Source organism: Astatotilapia calliptera, chromosome 16 (assembly GCF_900246225.1).
Source record: "Astatotilapia calliptera chromosome 16, fAstCal1.2, whole genome shotgun sequence".
Lineage (NCBI taxonomy): Eukaryota > Metazoa > Chordata > Actinopteri > Cichliformes > Cichlidae > Astatotilapia > Astatotilapia calliptera.
In genome coordinates this window covers 9,688,318-9,707,712 of record NC_039317.1, presented here as the reverse complement: position 1 = coordinate 9,707,712, position 19,395 = coordinate 9,688,318, and the positions used below count along the sequence as shown (strand labels likewise).

The window sequence follows — 19,395 nt, the reverse complement described above, 5'->3', positions numbered from 1 at the left end:
GTGACAAAGTCCACTCTCCAGTGCAGCCTCTTGCTGAAGCAAATGAGCTGAGAGATCGCAGTTATTACAAATAAAAAGCATATAGAGAAATCAATAACCACGTTTGGTAATGATTTCAATTAAATTAAATATGTTAAATATGTTGATTAATTGCCTCCAGTTTTTCAACACCGCACTTTTTCTGACCTCCGACTCTCCAAATGAATTCATATAGACTATGGTCCTCTTGGGTATGTCACAAAACTGTTTTGTAAAAAGATGGATATGGTAGGCTTGTGCCTTGAGCTTTCCTAATGAGGGACACTGAAAAGTATCATGCACTAGAGAGAGTGCAAAATCTGTGCAACTTACAAACAAGGTCCAGTGGCTGCCGTTTTCCAGACAGGCTCCAATCAATTTCTCATACATCTGAAAGATGTTTTTCTGGAAATAAAAAGAATGTGGCAAGTATGTTTTTCTGTCAAGAATGACACTGCAAAATTGCGAAAGCTTGTCAGGTGAGACTTGTAATTAATTCCGCAGATACACAAACATATAGAAAGTGTCATTTTTTTGTTTACATTAATTAAGGTCTATAGTGTGCATGAAACAAATCAAGACCACAGACTCAAAACGCACCACTCAATTTTTGGTGTTCTTTATCAGATGGCCAAGACAGAAATGTTTTAATCTGTGTGCATTGCTTTTGAGTAAATCTTTACACAGAAAAGGTTTCAGAAAGGTATTTTTCAGATTCTTCTGACAAGGCTTCAATTTTGGAAAATGCTGTTTGTTTATAGTGGCAACTTATAAACCCTTTGTGATAAGAACATAGTTACCACAGTCCAAGTCATACCTTCAAAAAGTATGCACTTTGTGCTCTTGTGAATTTGAACTAAAAGTTCAAATTAAGTCCTAGGCTAATGGTTGTGTGCTGCATCCAGCACACAACCATTAGCCTAGGACTTTTAGTTCAAATTTTCTTCACTTATGTTTGTAAAATGATCAGGGAAGCTACTGCAATTTGGCCTGACCCAACCCCCGGGCCACGAAACACCAAAAAAGTTGGGGAACGCTGGTCTAGAGAACACTGGTTAGCTAATGCTGTCGTCAAGTAGCCTATCACTAGCAAACAAACAGCAAGCCAAGTGAGGAACATATGTATAATGCTTACCGTTTATTAAAGAAAAGTATCCTAAAAGGACTTCAAATTCGGCGGACAGTTTCTCGCAAGTGAAGAAAATTTGTTTTGAGGCGGGTATTTCGAAGTCGCAGAAGTATGACGTCACAAGAAGGTGATTGGTCACTTGCAATGTTGAACCTGGAACAACATTAATTATGATGATGTGGGAACAACGCCAACACGAGGATATCAGATCGTCCCTCCTAGGAGACACATTAATAACTAAATATTTAATATTTCCAGATTGTAGTGGGGTAGAAGAAGAATTATGGAAGGAGCAATTAATTGGAAGATATGTAAATTTTGAACAGTTAATTGAATAATCTGAAACCTCTTGAAAACGAGTTTATCAGTGTAATTACATTGTTGTAGCCTGTCTAATTGCTGCTGCTAGTGGTTCGTTAAGAAATTGCAAACAGTGAAGGGAAGAGAGGGGGCGTCCCTGCCATGGTGCCCCTCAGGAGACAGAAGCTGGAGGATGTCTGGTTATTTTTTCTGACACAAGCTGTTGGGGAATTATATAATATTTTTAGCCAGTTTATGAAAGAGGATCCAAAAACAAATTTGTGTAAAGTTGCAAATAAAAAATTCCAATTAACTCTGTCAAACTGTCAGGTTCGACGGTGCCCCGACCGGCGACCTGTGTGTGTGTGTGTGTGTGTGTGTGTGTGTTTGTTCTCCCGCTCTGTTTTTGTCTCCGTTGTAGTTGTTACGCGGTTGCGTAGCAACGGGAGATGTCCGACCCGGAAGTTCCGCCACTCTGAGTGGTCCCACCTGCAACTGATTCCTCGCCAGCTGCTGCCAATCATCCACCATTGTGACAGAACTATTTAATGGTGTGGCTGAGTGACAGACAACGCTGGAGTATTCCACCAAGCCGGGTAGTGACTCGAATTCAGCGAGTGTTAGACAAACGTTTGATAGCGGAGGGAGGCTAACCGCATCTGTTTGCCTTTTTTCCAGGCTACGAGTGAGACGGAGATACGAGAGGAGAGACGTCACTGTTTACGAAAGTCGTATGGACACACGAGGGGAGCACGGAAGGGACTTAGCACTATGGATTACTTTGGATTTGCTTCACTGTAAATAAAGACACTGTTCAATCTTAACGAGCGATCCGCGTCTGGGTTCTCTTACTCATCACTCCCGTAACACAAACGCTTCTTCTGCATCTAGAGACAATATTGTGGTTTCAATGTTTTTACTGTATGAGTAGTCTATTAAATTAGGTAATCTACTTGTATTTGTTGATGAGTGCCTACCTTTTATGAAACCAGTTTGGTCAGGATGAATTAGATGGGGGGGTTATCTTCTCTAATCTTTTTGAGAGAGCTTTGCAGATTAATTATTTTGCGGTCTACATTTATAAGGGATATTAGACGATAGCTTGAGGGAAATACAGGGTCTTCCTGGTTTTAGCAGGAGACTAATGTTGGCAGCATTCATAATCTGCCATTTTCCTTGATGTCCTTAAACATTCTGTGGAATACTGGTGCCAAAAATGTCCAGATTTCTTTGTAGAATTCTGCAGGAAAGCCACCTGGACCTGGAGCCTTATTATTGGGCTACTTATCAGGGTTTCCTGTAGTTTACCTGGCGTCAGTAACATTGCCTGACTGTCTAGTAATTTTGGAAGAGTTACGTTGTCAAGAAACTGATCAATTTCATTTTTAGACGGGTTTATTTGTGGTGAATATAAAGTTTCATAGTAATCCTTAAAAATGTTAATTCTTTCAGGGTCATATATTGTGTTCCCAGACAGCACATATAGTTGTTTTTTCTTCACTTATTTTTAACTGTTTAGCTAGAAATCGACTGGATTTGTTACTGTGTTCAAAATTCTGCAAGTGAAGTCTTTGTACAAGGAATTGAGGTTTTTTTTTATTAATAAATTCATTTCATTCTAATTTTGTTTTGCATATTTTGACTTGGTCCATAAGGATTTTATGTTTTTTTCTAGTTCCTGAATATTTTTGTTTTCTTCTATCTTTTTATTTGATGAGAAAGAAATTATTTTGCCTCTCATCACAGCTTTCCCTGCTTCCCAGAGAACAGATGCTGATGTTCCAGGAGTGTCATTATAGTCTAAACATAAAGTCCACTCTTTTTTACAGGAAAACGCTGGCAGCTGGGGTTACCAGGGACTTCCTGTAAAAAATATAGTAGATAAGATAAGATAAGATAACCTTTATTAGTCCCACACGTGGGAAATTTGTTTTGTCACAGCAGGAAGTGGACAGTGCAAAAGTTATGACGCAAAAATTAGAATACGATAAGAATAAATACAGTACACAACTGTACAGAATAGAATAAAATAATATACTATATACAGTAGAATAAAATAGAATAAAAATATACAATAAGATAAAAATAGAATACAAATGCTATATACAACTGAGTAAAAATACAACGATGCCAGAAAAGATTATTGCACTTAGTATTATTGCATATGTATGGATGTGTGTGTTTGCTCAGTTAAAGTCTTTGTTGTGGAGTCTGACAGCAGTGGGGAGGAAAGACCTGCGAAATCTCTCCGTCCCACACCGTGGGTGCCGCAGTCTCCCACTGAAGGAGCTGCTCAGTGCTGTCACAGTCTGCTGCATGGGGTGGGAGATGTTGTCCAACAGGGATGACAGCTTAGCCGCCATTCTCCTGTCACTCACCACCTCCACTGGGTCCAGAGGGCATCCTAGAACAGAGCTGGCCCTTCGGATCACCCTGTTCAGTCTCTTCCTGTCCCCAGCAGAGATGCTGCCGCCCCAGCAGACCACACCATAAAAGATAGCAGAAGCCACCACAGAGTCATAGAAGGTCTTCAGGAGTGGGCCCTCCACTCCAAACGACCTGAGTCTCCGCAGCAGGTACAGCCTGCTCTGCCCTTTCCTGTAGAGGGCGTCTGAGTTATGAGTCCAGTCCAGTCTATTGTTCAGATGAACACCAAGGTACCTGTAGCTGTCCACAGCCTCAATGTCCATACCTTGGATGTTCAGTGGTTGCAGTGGAGAATGCTTGTGCCTGCGGAAGTCTACCACCAGTTCCTTGGTTTTACTGGCGTTGATCTGGAGGTAGTTCAGCTGGCACCAGTCCACAAAGTCTTGAGTCAGTCCTCTGTACTCTTTGTCGTCCCCATCAGTGATGAGGCCGACTATTGCAGAGTCATCAGAGAACTTCTGCAGGAAGCACTGGGTGGAGTTGTGGGAGAAGTCTGCAGTGTAGATGGTGAAGAGGAACGGAGCCAGAACCGTTCCCTGTGGGGCCCCCGTACTGCAGACGACCCTGTCCGACACACAGCCCTGAGTCCTCACATACTGTGGTCGGTCGGTGAGGTAGTCCAGGATCCAGGTAGTGAGGTGATGGTCCACTCCAGAGTTCTCCAGCTTGTCCTTCAGAACCGAGGGAAGAATGGTGTTGAAGGCACTGGAGAAATCAAAGAACATGATTCTCACAGTGCTTCCAGCAGTCTCCAGGTGAGCGAGGGAACGATGTAGGAGGTGAATGATGGCATCATCTGCTCCAATGCCAGGCCGGTAGGCAAACTGAAGTGGGTCTAGTGATGAGCTTGTTAGGCGCCGAAGCTGAGCCAGGATAGCTTTACATACAAAATATGTAAACTGGTTTACAGTGAATGAAACTCACAACTGTTAAATCTACAAAAAAGAAGTTAATTTCACACAACAATTGTTGTATATTCATAGAATATTTCCTGTATTTTTTTTACATGTAATAATTGCTTATTGTGGATCCATAAATTGTAAAATTAACAGGGAAATATCAAACAAAAAACAAATTTGAACTGATAAAACAACTGTGAAACTGTGGATTTTAAGTGGAGCTGCTCTGTATATTATACATAAAATCTATTACTATGCTGTATTTTTATGTTTTAATGTAAAAGTTTAAATCATAAACCTGCAAACTTCTTACTGCTATGCCTACACCTAAACATGCAAAAATACATCTTCAGAAAAGACAAGTGAGGAAAATATCACTTTTGGGAAATTTATTTTGCAGCCATCATCAATAAAACAATTGACAACAATTGGATGCATTTTTTTCAACTTGCACAACAGTCACACAATTCAATCAAAATGCTATAAAACTGTGGAACATTCCCGCAAAGCAACAACCATCTTCATTAAACAAGCATGTGGCAGACCCTCTACCAGAAAAAGTTACATAGCAACCTGTTAAAACAAAAATGACATATTGTGCGAAAATTACTGTAATCACCATCCCGCGCAACACGCACTCTGCTGTCACCACAACCATGGCCCTGGTCATAGAAAACACATGTGTAGTTACCGTACCAAAACATCAGGAAACCACCTGTGGGGAAACAAACCTATGAACACTGCAGTAACAGAACTATAGAAAAACAAACAAACAAACAAAAAACTGTGGAACATTCCTTCAAAGCAAGGACATCTTCATGAAAAAAGCAGGTGGCGGACTCTTGACCAGAAAAAGTTTCAAAGTACACATTGTGGACAGTACAAAGTACAGATTGTAACAATGTAAAAGCTACCAGTCCATGAAGTGAGTCAATATTCAGGCTTAACGCCACTCGTGGTCGGAGAGATCCTGAATCAGGGTGAGGACTCGAGGGTTCTTGTTGGAAAGATGCTTCAAGTTTTTGTTCTCTTTTTTGGTTCCTTTTTCTGGGTTTATGGAGAAGAAACAACTGTAGAATAAAATCATATAGGAGCATATTAAGCATTTTAATTGGTCAGTTAAAAAATAGTTACAACCATATAAGTACACATACACAGTCATGGCCAAACTGCAACAACAGTTGGTTTCCCCAAATTCAAGACAAAATATAACCAAAATGCTTTGGGAAGTGAACACTGCATGGTCAAAAGTATTGGCACCCTTCACAACATGTGTCTTTTGCAGTGATAAATCACACTTTAGCATTTTAAAAATCCAGCCCAAAGGTTATAGGTAGTCAGACGTCAGCTGAGTCTTGGTCTGGCCCCGAGTCTTAGCCAGGCTTGTACCCAGATTCAGATCCCAGACTCTCAACCACAATTGTTGTAACGCAAGAGTCTCAGGTCTGAGAAATAAGAAAGACATATTTGCTCACCTTTGAAGAACTTCCAGAGTGGAAGCCAACTCAGATAATGGATGTTAAAATTGTAGTAGCTCCCGAACATGATGCACAATGCAGAAATAAATGAGGATATGTTTGTGCTGATGAGGTTCCGATCAAGACTCAGCATGTATCTTCTTAAGGAATAGCAGGACTGTCCTGTGAACAAATTATTTAACAAGTTATATTAATAAGCACTGCAGTACATGACATTCTATAAACAGTGCAATAAAAAGAGAGAGAGAGAGCTATAAAACAGACTTACCAAAGACAATAATAGTGGGTGTCAGAGACACTTGCTCCAGTTGCACCTCATCTGCCAGACATGTATCTTCTACATGGAAAAGCATGAACTCCTCCTCCTCTTCAAAGTAGCTGAACAGAAGCAGGACCACCTCTTTCACATCATCTGAGCAGCCACTCTGCGGTCCCCGTATCCTCTTAAGCCTTGCATCAGTCTGAAGGAACGTCTTGCTTTTGCTGACACCAACTGTGGTCATGCAGTCCAGAAGACCTTTTCCCCTTCAAATCCAAGTAGTCTGTATAAGCAGTTAGCAGCTGTCCTTGCAGTTTAAGGTAAAAGAGACACATGTTTCTGAGATAAGGCTGACTATCACTGGCTGAACTAGCAGATGACCCGCGCGGGAGCTTGGGATTGTTTACCTAAACGGCCCTAAACCGTTTCCCATTCATTCTCTATAGTAGTGCTAAACAACTACGGATGTAATCTATTTTTGGCCACTACGGTCTTCCGGCGCTGTTGCGAGTTTGAGATGCTGCAATTTTTAAAAATCTCCACTTTTAAATTCCGGGAGACAAAACAAGTAACTCACCGCTTGCAACACATCTCAACGATCCTCGTTCATTGATCAAAGGTAAGAAACGTCGTTTGCAATAAGAGTAAACCAACAGAATACATTTACAGGTGTATATTACAGGTAATAGACGTGTTGCGATTGCATTTACGAAGCATCCATCGCTCGGTTAAAGACAGTGGGAGTTTATCCGGTGTTGTAAAGTGGCACGGTAAAAAATGAATGAACCTGCTCCTTAAATAAATCGCGTGTTCCATTCACGTGTTTTACTGTTGAATAAACTTGGTAGGTTTCTGACTGCTGTGACACTGACATTACAATAATGTGGTATAATTAATGCTAAATGACTTAACCTGCATTTTTTTAAATTGGTATTGCATTCATGTTGTAATGGTCAGTAATGTTATCTATACGATAGTCTTGATATCTCACTAACATGAGCAATGCCCTCTAGTGTACGAATAAACACGATAGCTTAAATAGGTATGTCAATAATCTGCCTGCAGTTCTTATGTGCCATGACTACTAAGCAGTTGGCACAAATTTTGCATTAAACCATGAAAGGTTTTTATTTACAGACAGAACAGTTTGTAATGCCTGGAGAAAAAACACTTATATCGCAAATGTTTATTCAGATTTTGTCTCTTTATTGTTCTCCTGCATCCTGCTTGTCTAAACCCAGCCACAATGTGCAGCAAGATTATAACCTGAAATGTCTTTGTTTCTGTTTGGAATCAATTTTGTTTAATATAATTGTTTATTTTTTCACTGCATGTTAAGATGCACAAGAAAGTTGCGCCATATCCAGGGGAAATCTCTGTGGTGTTCCGCAAGGGGCCACTTGGATACCTTCTCCAGGACCTGTCAAAAGAAGCTCGACGGATTAAAAATGACCCCAAACGTCAGCACAAGTCTGCACCTGTGAGGGAGGACGTTGTACGTCAGAATGCTCTGACTGTCGTCTATCAGAGAGGAGGGGATGCGTCTGACATGAAGGAAGTGCAGGGACAGTACATCCTGCAGTTTGGAAAGTATAAAGGGAAATCTTTCTGGTGGCTTCTGGGGAATGATGTCGGATACACCATGTGCCTGATCAAAGATCTCCAGAAGCAAGAGGCTGCAGGGACCTCTGTGGAAGAAGGGCATAGCAAGGAGAGCTTGCATTCATTTGTACAGTATGCCCTCAGCTTTGCAGAGATAAAGACTCTTCTGAACTACGAGGCCAGCAGAGTGAGTGTTGCTGCAGAAGCCTCTGAGGATGATCAGCTGGTTGGCGTTGGCTCACGAGCCAAGAGCACCTGGAAGGAGATTTGGGACGGCAGAGGTGACAGCTATGCAGACTTTATCATGAGGAAGAGCTGCAGTCAAGGCACAGATGCATAAGCTGCAGCAGTACCTGCGGAAGAAGCAGCTTATGCATCTGCTTCCACAAATGCTCCAACTAAACCCCTGGGTAAGTTGTTTTAAGAATATTTTAATAATGTTGTTGATGTGACATAAGTTCAGTATATATTTATCTAATTGTTGCCTGCATCATAAGGATGGATGAGGATAAAGACCTGGAGGACGCAATGCTGAGCATCTCACCTGTAAAACTACAAATGCAGAGCTGTAAGTACTGCGTTATTACTAAATGTCAGAAGTCTGTTTCTGTCTCATATGCCTCTGTCCTCTGTCTCTGCATAACTAGTCACTGTGCCAGCAGCAGCAGGGTCCACACCCAGAGGATCTTCAGGAGCAAACACAGGTTTTCAAATGAAAGGTTTCAGAACTGGAGTACAATAGTTTTCCATGAATTGCTCTGCAAACTGAGCCTGAACTTGAACTTTTATATATTGTCTTGTTCTTGTTTTGTGTGTTCTGGCCATGTTCCTCTAATAGTATGGTTGTATGCTGGCATTATGCTAACTGTCCAAAGGACTATGAATTGATACCAACCACAAAGAGTATGTGTTCTTGTTCTCTATGAATGTGTTAAAAACAAATTAAGTAGCAGTAGTTACTAACACCTGAATGCATGTTGTTCACTGACTTATACCGCTCCTCCTGCTTTGATGTGAAGAGGTTAAAATGATTTGGTTTGGCATTTCTGTTGCATATAAATATATTACATTTGTTTTTCAATGAGAAACAGGAGTATGGATGTGTGAGTTCCTACTAACAGCAACACTCATATACAGTGTAAATTATGAAGTTGCTGACAAGTTTTCTTGTTGTAGTTCCATCTGCGGCGCTGTCCATACCACCGTCCAGTACAACTGCTGAACTTTAGGCCTCATCAGCCGATGGTACAAAACAACTATAATGTTTTTCACATAATTAAATGTTCTTTTTATTGTGTCTAGAGTAAAAAAAAGTTTTTTCTATTACTATACCTGTAGGTGCAGCCTCAGGTGTGAAGAGGAAGTCACCTGTGCCCCTCCCACAGGAGCTGGCATTTCTACTAAAGGAGACCACAGGTCAGTCAAACAGAAAGGCCTGAGTCAAATCCTGGTCCCTCTCTATTTTCATTTATAGTTGATGTTCAGTTAAACATCTGCTTAAAGCATAGATCATTAATGATAGCATATTATTCACGCTCACGTTACATTTTGTCATCTTGCTCATAATTTGCACAAATGAATTACAGAATGACTGCATTAATTTGTTTCAGGACCGAGTACAGATGCTGCTTCCACATCTGTGCGCAAAGTGCTGACTTTTGAAGACAGCAGCGAAGATGGTGAGCGTATACAGCATGTCTTTTTTTTCTGTGTATTCCAACAGCAACAATATAAGAGTAACACTGTTTTGTCAAATATTTATGTTTCAATCCCAGCTCCTTCAGCTCAGCCAGCTGTTCCAGTTCCAGTAAAGTAAAAGTAAAGTGTAAAGTAAAGTGTGCGTGTTAGTCCCCATAGGGAAATAGTTCCTCTGCATTTAACCCATTCACCCAGTGAAGCAGTGGGCAGCCACCAGTGCAGCGCCCGGGGAGCAGTGTGTAGGGACGGTACCTTGCTCAGGGGTACCTCAGGGTAGCCGTTCAGTGGAGTCGAACCCCCGACCTTCCGATCATGGGGACATCACTCTACCTACTGAGCTATCCCTGCCCAGTGGCTGGTTATGAGTATGACCTCAGGAGCTGGAATTGTTCTCCGCACCAGAAGCTGTGGATGAAGACTGAGCTTCAGGACGTTGGACTGTGGCCTGGGTCTCGACCAGTGCGTCACACAGGGAACGCGATTTCACTCTGGCGTCTCCCTCCACAGCCTGAGATCATAGATACAGTGGCTGACCTACCATTGCCAAATTTCTTCCAGCTCCACCCCTTCTTTATTTGGAAACCTGAGAGTGCTATCATGGTCAGGTTAAGAAACAATTATATCTTGCCATGTCTCCATGGTTGCTTTCGTTCACAAGTGGTCTCTGCTGGTGTGGGCAGGCCACGAGTAATTGTTTGCACCAGTGGTGAGTATTACATCCTGTCCTCACGACTCTGCTGCAGGGCTTGTCAGAGGAACTGGTTTGCTGACAATCCACGATGGCTGGAGAAACTGCCCAAAAGGTTTACCAATATTCTCCCTGCTTTACTTACATACAAAAAGGCCATCTGCAAGACTGTTATGAATGAGCTCAGGAGGACTGGCAAATCTCCAGCAGACATGGCAAACCAAATAAATGAACTCATGCACCTCAAGTACGAGCAAGCTCACCTGGCGTACCTCCATGCCACAGATTTGGTCTGAGATTCTGAGGCAGGAGCACGTGGACAGAGGACCATTGGGCAGTTCCTGAGGAAGGAAAATAAGCCACAGGAGTTCAGGTCTTATGAAGACCCACATGCCTGGTGTGGCGTCTCTGTGTCCAGCCATTACCTGACTGACTGCCTGCTCAATGAATTCCGATGTCAACATCCAGCCATATCTAAGGAGCTCGGAAAGAAAAGCGTCTGGACTTCTTTGAGTTGCTTGAAGATGTTTCACCTCTCATCCGAGAAGCTTCTTCAGTTCTAAGGTCAAATGGTGGAGAGTCCCAGATTTAAACCCAGTGGGAGTTTCCCCCCAAAGAGGGACAAAGGACCCCCTGATGATCCTCTACCTAATCACATGAGCCCAGGTGTGAAAGCGGGTGTGGGTCACAATCAGCCAGGGTTTCGGGGGAGCTCATTGTGAAACCTGGCCCCACCCTATCATGTGATTTCCTGAGGTCAGATGGCCCAGGAAGCCATTTACGTCCACTGTGAGTGACCATCTTTGAACAGAGGCGGTGGTTTACGGCACCAACTGTATGCCATCTATAATCCAGTTTTGAGATCCCTTCCCAGACGCCTTAACACCCACTCACATCCTGGGCCATCTGACCTCAGGAAATCACATGATAGGGTGGAAAATCTATCGTGGGATGCCTGGAAAACTACTTCTGCTGTTGTTGCTGCGGCCACATCTGGACCAGTGGCAAACAGCTGTGCCTCTCAAACCCACTAAAATGAGAACGTTATTGTAAAACTGGACCTGTTCCACTGCCTGAGGTGATTTTCGCGGGAGTGCACCTCTGAGCATCATCCTCTGTTCAGCACTTTCTGCCAGCTTCTCTCTGCTGCATTCTCAGTGGTTGATCAGGCGGACCGGAAGAGGCTCCAGGAAGCTTATAAGTTCTGTGGCATCCATCCTGCTAATCCCACAAAGCAACACATACGGGAGCACTGCAGGATCCAAATACCACAACCCACTGAGCTGCTGAACAGAGTGGAAAAGGTCCTGAACCATTTTCACCTGGCCACAGACCCCAACAACGTCCCACTCTTCAAGCCATCCATGCTGAAGGTGTGGCACATTCAAAGAGTGCACATTCTGCGTGGCTGCCTCAGTGACCCTGGATTCCTGTCCGAGGCACTTCACAGCAGGAGGGTTATCATTTCCACCAGGCCCAGTGGATTACCAGGACTCATGTATCCACTGAACTATTCCAGGCCCAGGGCATGACAGGGGTGGCACAATGGAACTACCAAAGACTGGTGGACCTTGAGCAGCCAGGTGTCAGTCTCCCTTCTGTTTTTGAGTCAGCTCTAGTGGTGGAGTTGAATGCAGCCTCCAGAAGAGTGACTGGTCAGGAGAAGTGCCCTGCACTTCACCTCTCTGACAGAGACACTGGAGAGCGATTTGGGCTTGAACACAGAGAGCCAGGCTGCCGTCCAGTCCCTCTGAACTGGGACAAACACAAAACCCTGAGAAAAGATGAATCGGCTGCCCTTTAGCCCCCATCCTCTGTTCCAAAACCTGTGGCTGCCCAACTTCAGGTTCCAGCAGCGGGACCCTCCTCCAGCCTGGCACCGCTAGGTGTGGCATCCCCTGCACCAGCACCACCTGTCACCCACCCTTTCTCTGGTGCACTTTTAAAGCAGGAGTTAGCATCAGAAGACACCCAGCAACCTACAACAGTCATGGGTAAGTTAACATAATGGTATTGTCAAACTGTAATTACTAGTATTATTATTATTAATATATACGTTATTATTATTAGTTCATTGCATGATATATGAGTAACTATTACTATTGTTTCCCAGAAATCTCTGAAGCTCTACCTCTGCCGATGCGGGCCTCACCAAGGAGTGCTCGCACTGGACCTATAAAGACAGGTGGACAGGTTTTTGTGCTGGACCACACACGCTGGACACGACCCATGAAAGAGGCAATAGATGATCTGTTGGAAAAGTACCATGGGAAGAAGGACAACCTGAAGCTTGTGGATCAAGATTATGCAGACATGGTCCATCGCTCGGCTACAGATCCCAACAGCCTGCTGCATCCCACATCCAAGGTGCACATATCCCCTGTATGTGAAGCACTTGGCTAAACTTCTCAACTAGGGCTGGGCCATATTATACCGTTCACGGTAATACCGGTATAATGTTAGGCAACGATAGGAAAATGAAATATCGCGATAGAATATGAGTAAAACACGTGCCTTTTTTTTCATACGCACATGGCCGATTGTTGAGTGAAACAGATAAACCAGAATTGGTTTGTAAAAATGGTGCAACTTCAGTGATGTGGAACTGGTTTGGTGTTTGTCCGTCAGATACACAACAAAGCACATTTTTTTGCAGAACATGCAAGCGGCCGTCGTTATTGTCGTATTTGTCGGACTAAGATGCTCTTAAATCTGGGAGTAATCTGGGTCCTAAACTCTGTATACTTCAGGTCAAACAACACTGCAGCATCACTGAGAGTTAAAAACTGTCTAAATTCTTTCATCTTTAATAAAACGATCAGCATTGCTGCTTTACCAGGTGTAACTATGAAGTTTAACTTCCAGGCATCCATGAAAACAAAATTTATTATATTTAACGGAGTTAGAAGTTAGCAGGAAGCTAGCGGAAGTTAGCTCGCTAGTTTCGCTAGTTACCTAAGCATGATATTGCATGTTCTGACTGAGAGATTTCTGAAAAAAATCAAACGTACAGCTCTGCTATCACTTCCAACATAAATGAAGACAGGAAACTAAACAGCAGTGACGTTTGTAGGGTTACTGAAGTTGGGCTAGCTGGTATATAATGATGTGCTACGTGATCGCTAGCGACACAGCTATGTTAGCATAACATAAACAGTGAAGCTGGAGGACGAACACTAACACTTTTCCACTTATAAAAGTTAACGTGAAGGTTCCTCATGGTTAGAGACAAATGCAATTGCATGGCAGGATGCTGTAAACGGACCACACTTCAGTCAGGAGAACAACTGAGATAATCCATCCACAATACGAGGTTAGTCATTAATATACTGCAACAACATGGGAATAGAGCAGCTGCCAGAGAATTCAACATTAATGAATCAATGGTACAGAAGTGGAGGAAGCAAGAAGAATGAGTTTAATAAAGTTTGATTTATCTGACTGCTTTGTTTTGCTTAATGTGCCTTATAATCCTGTGCACCTTATGGTCCGAAAAATACGTACTGCACACTGCAGTTTAATGTTGCAAAGCACCTCTTTTTAACTTCAGTGGATATTATACATAGTTATGCTCAGGATATGTCAGCCCATTTCTACTGGAAATGCCTTTTGGTTAAACTCTCAGCAAGGAATTTGCATTTGCACTGTTACATTTTTATAAAGCTTTAATGTACATAAAAACCAGCTTCTTGCTTAAGTGAAAATAAATAGAAGGTTGTCTTTTTGCGCTAGTAATGTTGTGGAGTTGTATTTTGTCTCGCATCAATTATATCGTCAGTTATATCGTTACCGCAAATTTTCAAATATATATCGTGATAAATATTTTTGGCCATAAATCCAGAGGAACTAAACTTTGTTGTTGTTTCTTTGGGCTCAATTTTGCCTGAGGCTGAAATTGATCTGATTTCTGACAAGGACACAAAATGTTTTCTTCTTTCAGAAGAAAACATTTTGCCAATAATCAGATAAAAAGATTGTTGAACCAGGTGGTATTCTCTGGAGTTTAAGACCAAAACTGAACTCAGTGAATTGACATTAGACTGGAATTCATAAGATGAATAGAAATACTGCTGAAGCTGAATGATATATATATGTGCGTGTGTGTGTGTGATCTTTGTTTTCTCCAATTCACCAGGTCTGTATAGTTCAGTATGACTGTGGTACATGATACAAAAGAATAAATACAGAAGAATAAAAACTTTATGTGAATAACTTTACTCTTCTTAAAAATAACTCATAAAACAAGTAAAAGTACAAATGTGTACAAGTTAGAGACTTCCTCAGTAAGTTTACACTCTTTTGGAGTGATTTTAATTGTGTGTTAAAGAAGAAAGAGATTAGAGGTAAAGTAGAGGATGAAAGAGTCCATCACTGAGGCCGTCTCTCCTGCATGAAGTCCAGGTGCTGGTTTTCCAGTGTGTGCGTCTGATGGCCCAAAGCTACCTCGGAGCTGTAACAACATCTTTCTCCAGTTTTACTTCTCATCGTGGTAACACAAGTGGTGTTCCTGTTTAAATTTAAAACATCTTTAAAAAGTAATCACATACTTTTTCGGTGATGTGATTTTTTTTTTCTACTTAGCGGGAATATATTGTCTGCTAAAGATTGTTGTGACTGTTAGTTAGGGTTAGGGTTTTTCTTTAAATAGCTTGGGGTCCCTCTAATCGGGAAGGACCCCCAGCTGTTGGGGGAGATCAAAAGATACTAGAAATGCACAGCATGGGTTATGGAACCAGTTTCCTGCAGTCATAACTGTATTTCAGTCAAAATGCTTTTCAAAAATGCATGTAGTTATTTTAATAAAATAAAATAAATGAGATTATTATATGAATAAAACAGTTAAAATAAGGCTGGCAGGACCATGTCCTTTTCTGCATCAGAAGGGAATTTAATTTATTCATTTAACTATTTATTTATTATTTATTTCTGTTATTCATTTGGCAGGGATAATGTCAAACACATTTATTGTATACAAAAAAACAAAACAAAAAAACCCACTGAAAATCAAACCAACCAGCTTCCAACCAGAATATAATAAACATTTAATTAATGCAGTAGAATTGCAACTGGAGGTGACACATTCATTATTGTGCTTAATAACTGCATACCTGAGAACCTTTCAGCCATGTTTTTAAACTATAATTAAAACTCTCCAAAAGTATTTGTGTAAAAAGTTCTAAATTTCCACTGACCGTGCTGAAACACAAATAATTAACTAAATTAATATAAAAAAACGTTGAATGAAATTTAACACAACAGCCCTCTGCAAATGAAGCTCTTGTTAAGCCTAACCATTGAACCAGCACTACAAGTTGATAAATGTTATTCATAAAAAAAGGATCTACAGACAATAAACCAACTTTAGCCATAGTGGATTTAGCTTAGATTTGATTGGATTTCTATAAGCTGGATACCTATCCTCAGTAGAATAACTCTAAAAATGTAAAAACAAAACAAAAACACAAAAAAACAAACAACAATGGTTGCTCAATTTGCAAAATATGTACACATATCTTCGTGTTTCTTATGACATTTTTTCACAGACCCAATGCAGAGAAGCTCCACATGAACGATCATTCCACAAAGTGTTAGCAGGAGTTCTGATATGAGCACAGTCCTCTTCACCCCACCGTGTGTCTCCAGCACCATTATCAGGTTGATTACTTTCCCAATATCTGGAAGGTCCGTAAACAACACATTTAGTATTGCTGAGAAAAGAAATGAATTAGATTAGAAAAATGTATACAAGCACAAAAGCCCGGAAGAAAAACACCTTTTAGATCAGGGAAGTGCCAAAAGTAGTGTCTATTTTTGTTACTTGTTTAGTTTCTACTGGTGTTGAGTAAAATGTTTAGGTGATAATATGCCATACAAAAATGCCACAACTCAATCTTTAAAATTATTTTTATTATTATTATTCAGTGATATCTTAAGTCCGTTAATGAGGTCATTTCTACATGTGCAGAAAATATGCTGCATGAGTGAAGACTTACTTTAGAGTCAGAGGAGTTCCGTCTATCCATTTCCACTTTCCTTCTTCTTCTTTGTCATTTAAACCAATCCAGGCTGGGTTCTGAGTGAGTGTAATGAGGTAGTTCTATTCAACAATAAGAAATTCTATTTAAATGACAATATAGTTCAGTATGTGGGTGGGGTTTTTCAGTTTTATCTGAGCACATAGAAAATGATCAAAGATTTCACTTGATACAACTTAAGCTTTTAATATATCATTTACAATGGTGTTATTACAACTTATACATCATTGCTAGGCTGCATTTTTATTTGCTTTCCCCTCCCAAGGGCAGGCTGTTGCCATCATGAAATGTTCACAAATTCTAACTCTGTTGCTCCACATTACATTAAACTTATTTTAGCAGGAAGTAATCTTCAAAGCAGCAGTTTTCTACGTAGTTATTTTGAAATCTAAATAATCACACAGATAGTAGTCCATATAATTGTTATAATCTGCTGATATATCCACATGGACATATCATGGGATTCCAGCAAACAAAGATTCTAAATATTTCAGATTACTCGGTGTACACCTCTATGTTATGCGTGTGAGTTTTCTTGTTTGCCTTCAGCTTAGTTCTGTTGGTATTTTGACCTCATTAGTTGGTGTCCCTTGTGTCTTCTTATTACTTTTAATTCTTGTCTGGTGATTGTCTTGATGTTGTTCAGCTGTGTCTCATTCCCTTTTGATTTCAACTTCCTTAGTTTGCCCTGAAGAATATATGATCCTGTCTCGCTTTCTCCCCTGTGTGCTGTCTGTTTGTTTTGGTTTGGTTTTAAATTTGCTTCATATTTTACATTTTTGTATCTTGGACCTTTACATTCAGCGTAAAAAATGTATTTATTTATTTAATTTTAATTTGGGTCTACTTTCTGCATAGACTGACACACATTTATAAATATGAAAGAAAAAACACCCACATGCACACAGACATTTTACCTGTTCTTCAGGGCTCTCTATCACCACTAGATCTGCTCCTTTGTTTCTGCAGTCCTTTCTACCTTCATCCCAGGAACCAGACCTTTCAGAGAGGAGATAACAGCTGCAGCTGAACATGCTCCATCTTGAAGGACACGTTTTCTCTGAAAGAAAGATTGAGCACAAAATACAGCACCAATTTACTCATACTAATAATGAAAGTAACCAAAATTTGTGTCACTCAACACACAACAACACAACAAAATGTTGGTCGTCGTTATAAACTGCTTGTTTTAGATACCTGGAACATCACTTCTCTGGTAGGGAAGGAGTCTGAGCATTTGCAGGAGGTTTACAAATACTTCCTGCAAATACACAGCACGGGTTATAATCAGTCTCTGGCAGAGACAGTCAGAACCTGTAGCTTGAGGTTTTCCCAAGCTTTAAAGTAGACTTTGACCTTAAGGCTGGGGAATGGATCCTTGCTACTGGTGAAGCTTATGAACCAAGCAGCAGCTCAGAGTCCTCAACTGTCTTGGAGTCCCTTGATGGGGTGCTCGAAGGACCATTTTCAGAAACTCCTTTGCAGGCAGCACCAACCTGCGACAGGAATGTGGTCATTTTCTTTTGTTGCGACAACCCCCAAACCAAAAGGTTTGCACATGAGGCCTGGGAAATTGTCACCCAAAGACTTGGGTGTGTGATGGCCTCATGGGAAAAAAAAATCTCTTTTTGGAAGTCTAAGAGAGAGGAAGCCATCTACCACTACCACGTGTGGGGGTGAGGGGAAGAGGAGAAGAGAAAGAGACTCAATAACTAAATATTAACAGCACATACAAAGACTTACTCTGTTTAGACATCATCTGAAGCCTTTCAAGTTCCTTGGTTTTCTCAGTGAGGTTTGCCTGGAGCAGGTCTCTCTCCTCAGTCACGAAGGAAAGGTTGTTACTGATGGCAGAGAACGCTGCTGCTGAATCACGTAAGGAGTTGCAGTCTGAAACAGATTGAGATGGATGCTTCTGAAACACAAAACATTGCTTCCTTCCATCATTCATTCATACTTACTGTGTCTGTAATTATGTGAATTAAAGTCAAAATATTTAAACTTTTTTAAAGTTGTTTCAGGATAGGCTGATAGAGTTTTGAGTCTCTTCAAATGAAGAACCAGACTCACAGCTGACACCAAGGATGATGAGTCCAATCAGCAGGAAAAAACTCAGCAGGCCCAGAGAAAGAATAATAACTAAATTGAAACCCCTCTTAGAGCTCCTTGGACCTGAAAAAAAGAAAAGATCAGTGAAGCAGTGCACTGTACAAAAGATTAAAGACCATCACAAATGATAAAATACATCCGTTTTGTTTTCTGCCACTTCTTTCTTACCTGTGTAATTTGTTGAATGTGTTGGGTAGGAAAGTTTGGCACAATCCACATTAGCGTAAATCTCCTCCATCGTTCCGAAGGCTGCAGACTGTTTCTGTCAGCTCTGCCGCACTGGTCATGTAAATTGTGAAAGTAATACTGATTTCAATCACTTGTTTTTCATCATTAGAGGAAGTGAAATGTTTCAGATGTTATTAATATCGTTACAAAACCATTGAAACTAGCTGTGATCCAGAGGTGTGGACTCGAGTCACATGACTTGGACTCGAGTCAGACTCGAGTCATTAATTTTATGACTTTAGACTTGACTTGAAAAAATGTTCTAAGACTTGTGACTTGACTTGGACTTTTACACCAATGACCTGGGACTTGAATTGGACTTGAACCGGTTTACTTGAAAAGACTTGATATTTCACCCCAAATATAAAATTTAACATGCATATTATATAGAGATTGAAAATGTGACGTCATTCAGGGGTAAACCGCAAAGGATTCTGGGAACTCATGGCAAGAAGTACTAGCGCACGCAGGCTTTCAATTGAAATCAGTCACACAGCGATAAAAAGAAACACAAAAATGGCAAGA

The 19,395-nt window shown here is 41.0% G+C and overlaps 1 protein-coding gene and 2 long non-coding RNA genes across 6 annotated transcripts; 1 reads left to right on the top strand and 2 right to left on the bottom strand.

The window, feature by feature from the left end:
* Positions 1-158: 158 nt before the first annotated feature.
* On the bottom strand, positions 159-866 carry LOC113008513 (uncharacterized). The gene is made up of 3 exons (XR_003270028.1): positions 836-866; positions 352-423; positions 159-243 (listed from the first exon to the last, which is right to left on the bottom strand). It is a non-coding gene; the product is annotated as an uncharacterized LOC113008513 (long non-coding RNA).
* A 6,188-nt stretch (positions 867-7,054) lies between these two features.
* Positions 7,055-9,959, top strand: LOC113007985 (uncharacterized). 4 transcript variants are annotated; one of them, XR_003269972.1, is made up of 7 exons: positions 7,055-7,129; positions 7,850-8,522; positions 8,610-8,680; positions 8,760-9,357; positions 9,451-9,528; positions 9,723-9,791; positions 9,888-9,959. It is a non-coding gene; the product is annotated as an uncharacterized LOC113007985 (long non-coding RNA). The 4 variants fall into 4 exon arrangements; XR_003269974.1 differs by having other exon boundaries at positions 8,610-8,816; positions 9,289-9,357; XR_003269973.1 differs by having other exon boundaries at positions 8,610-8,831; positions 9,289-9,357.
* A 4,789-nt stretch (positions 9,960-14,748) lies between these two features.
* LOC113007358 (CD209 antigen-like protein C) lies at positions 14,749-19,031 on the bottom strand. The gene is made up of 6 exons (XM_026143809.1): positions 18,811-19,031; positions 18,604-18,705; positions 18,277-18,423; positions 17,451-17,635; positions 16,492-16,595; positions 14,749-16,173 (listed from the first exon to the last, which is right to left on the bottom strand). Exons 1-6 carry the CDS (start codon positions 18,878-18,880, stop codon positions 16,023-16,025), a joined length of 759 nt encoding a protein of 252 aa, XP_025999594.1. The 5' UTR covers positions 18,881-19,031; the 3' UTR covers positions 14,749-16,022.
* Between the last annotated feature and the right edge of the window lie 364 nt (positions 19,032-19,395).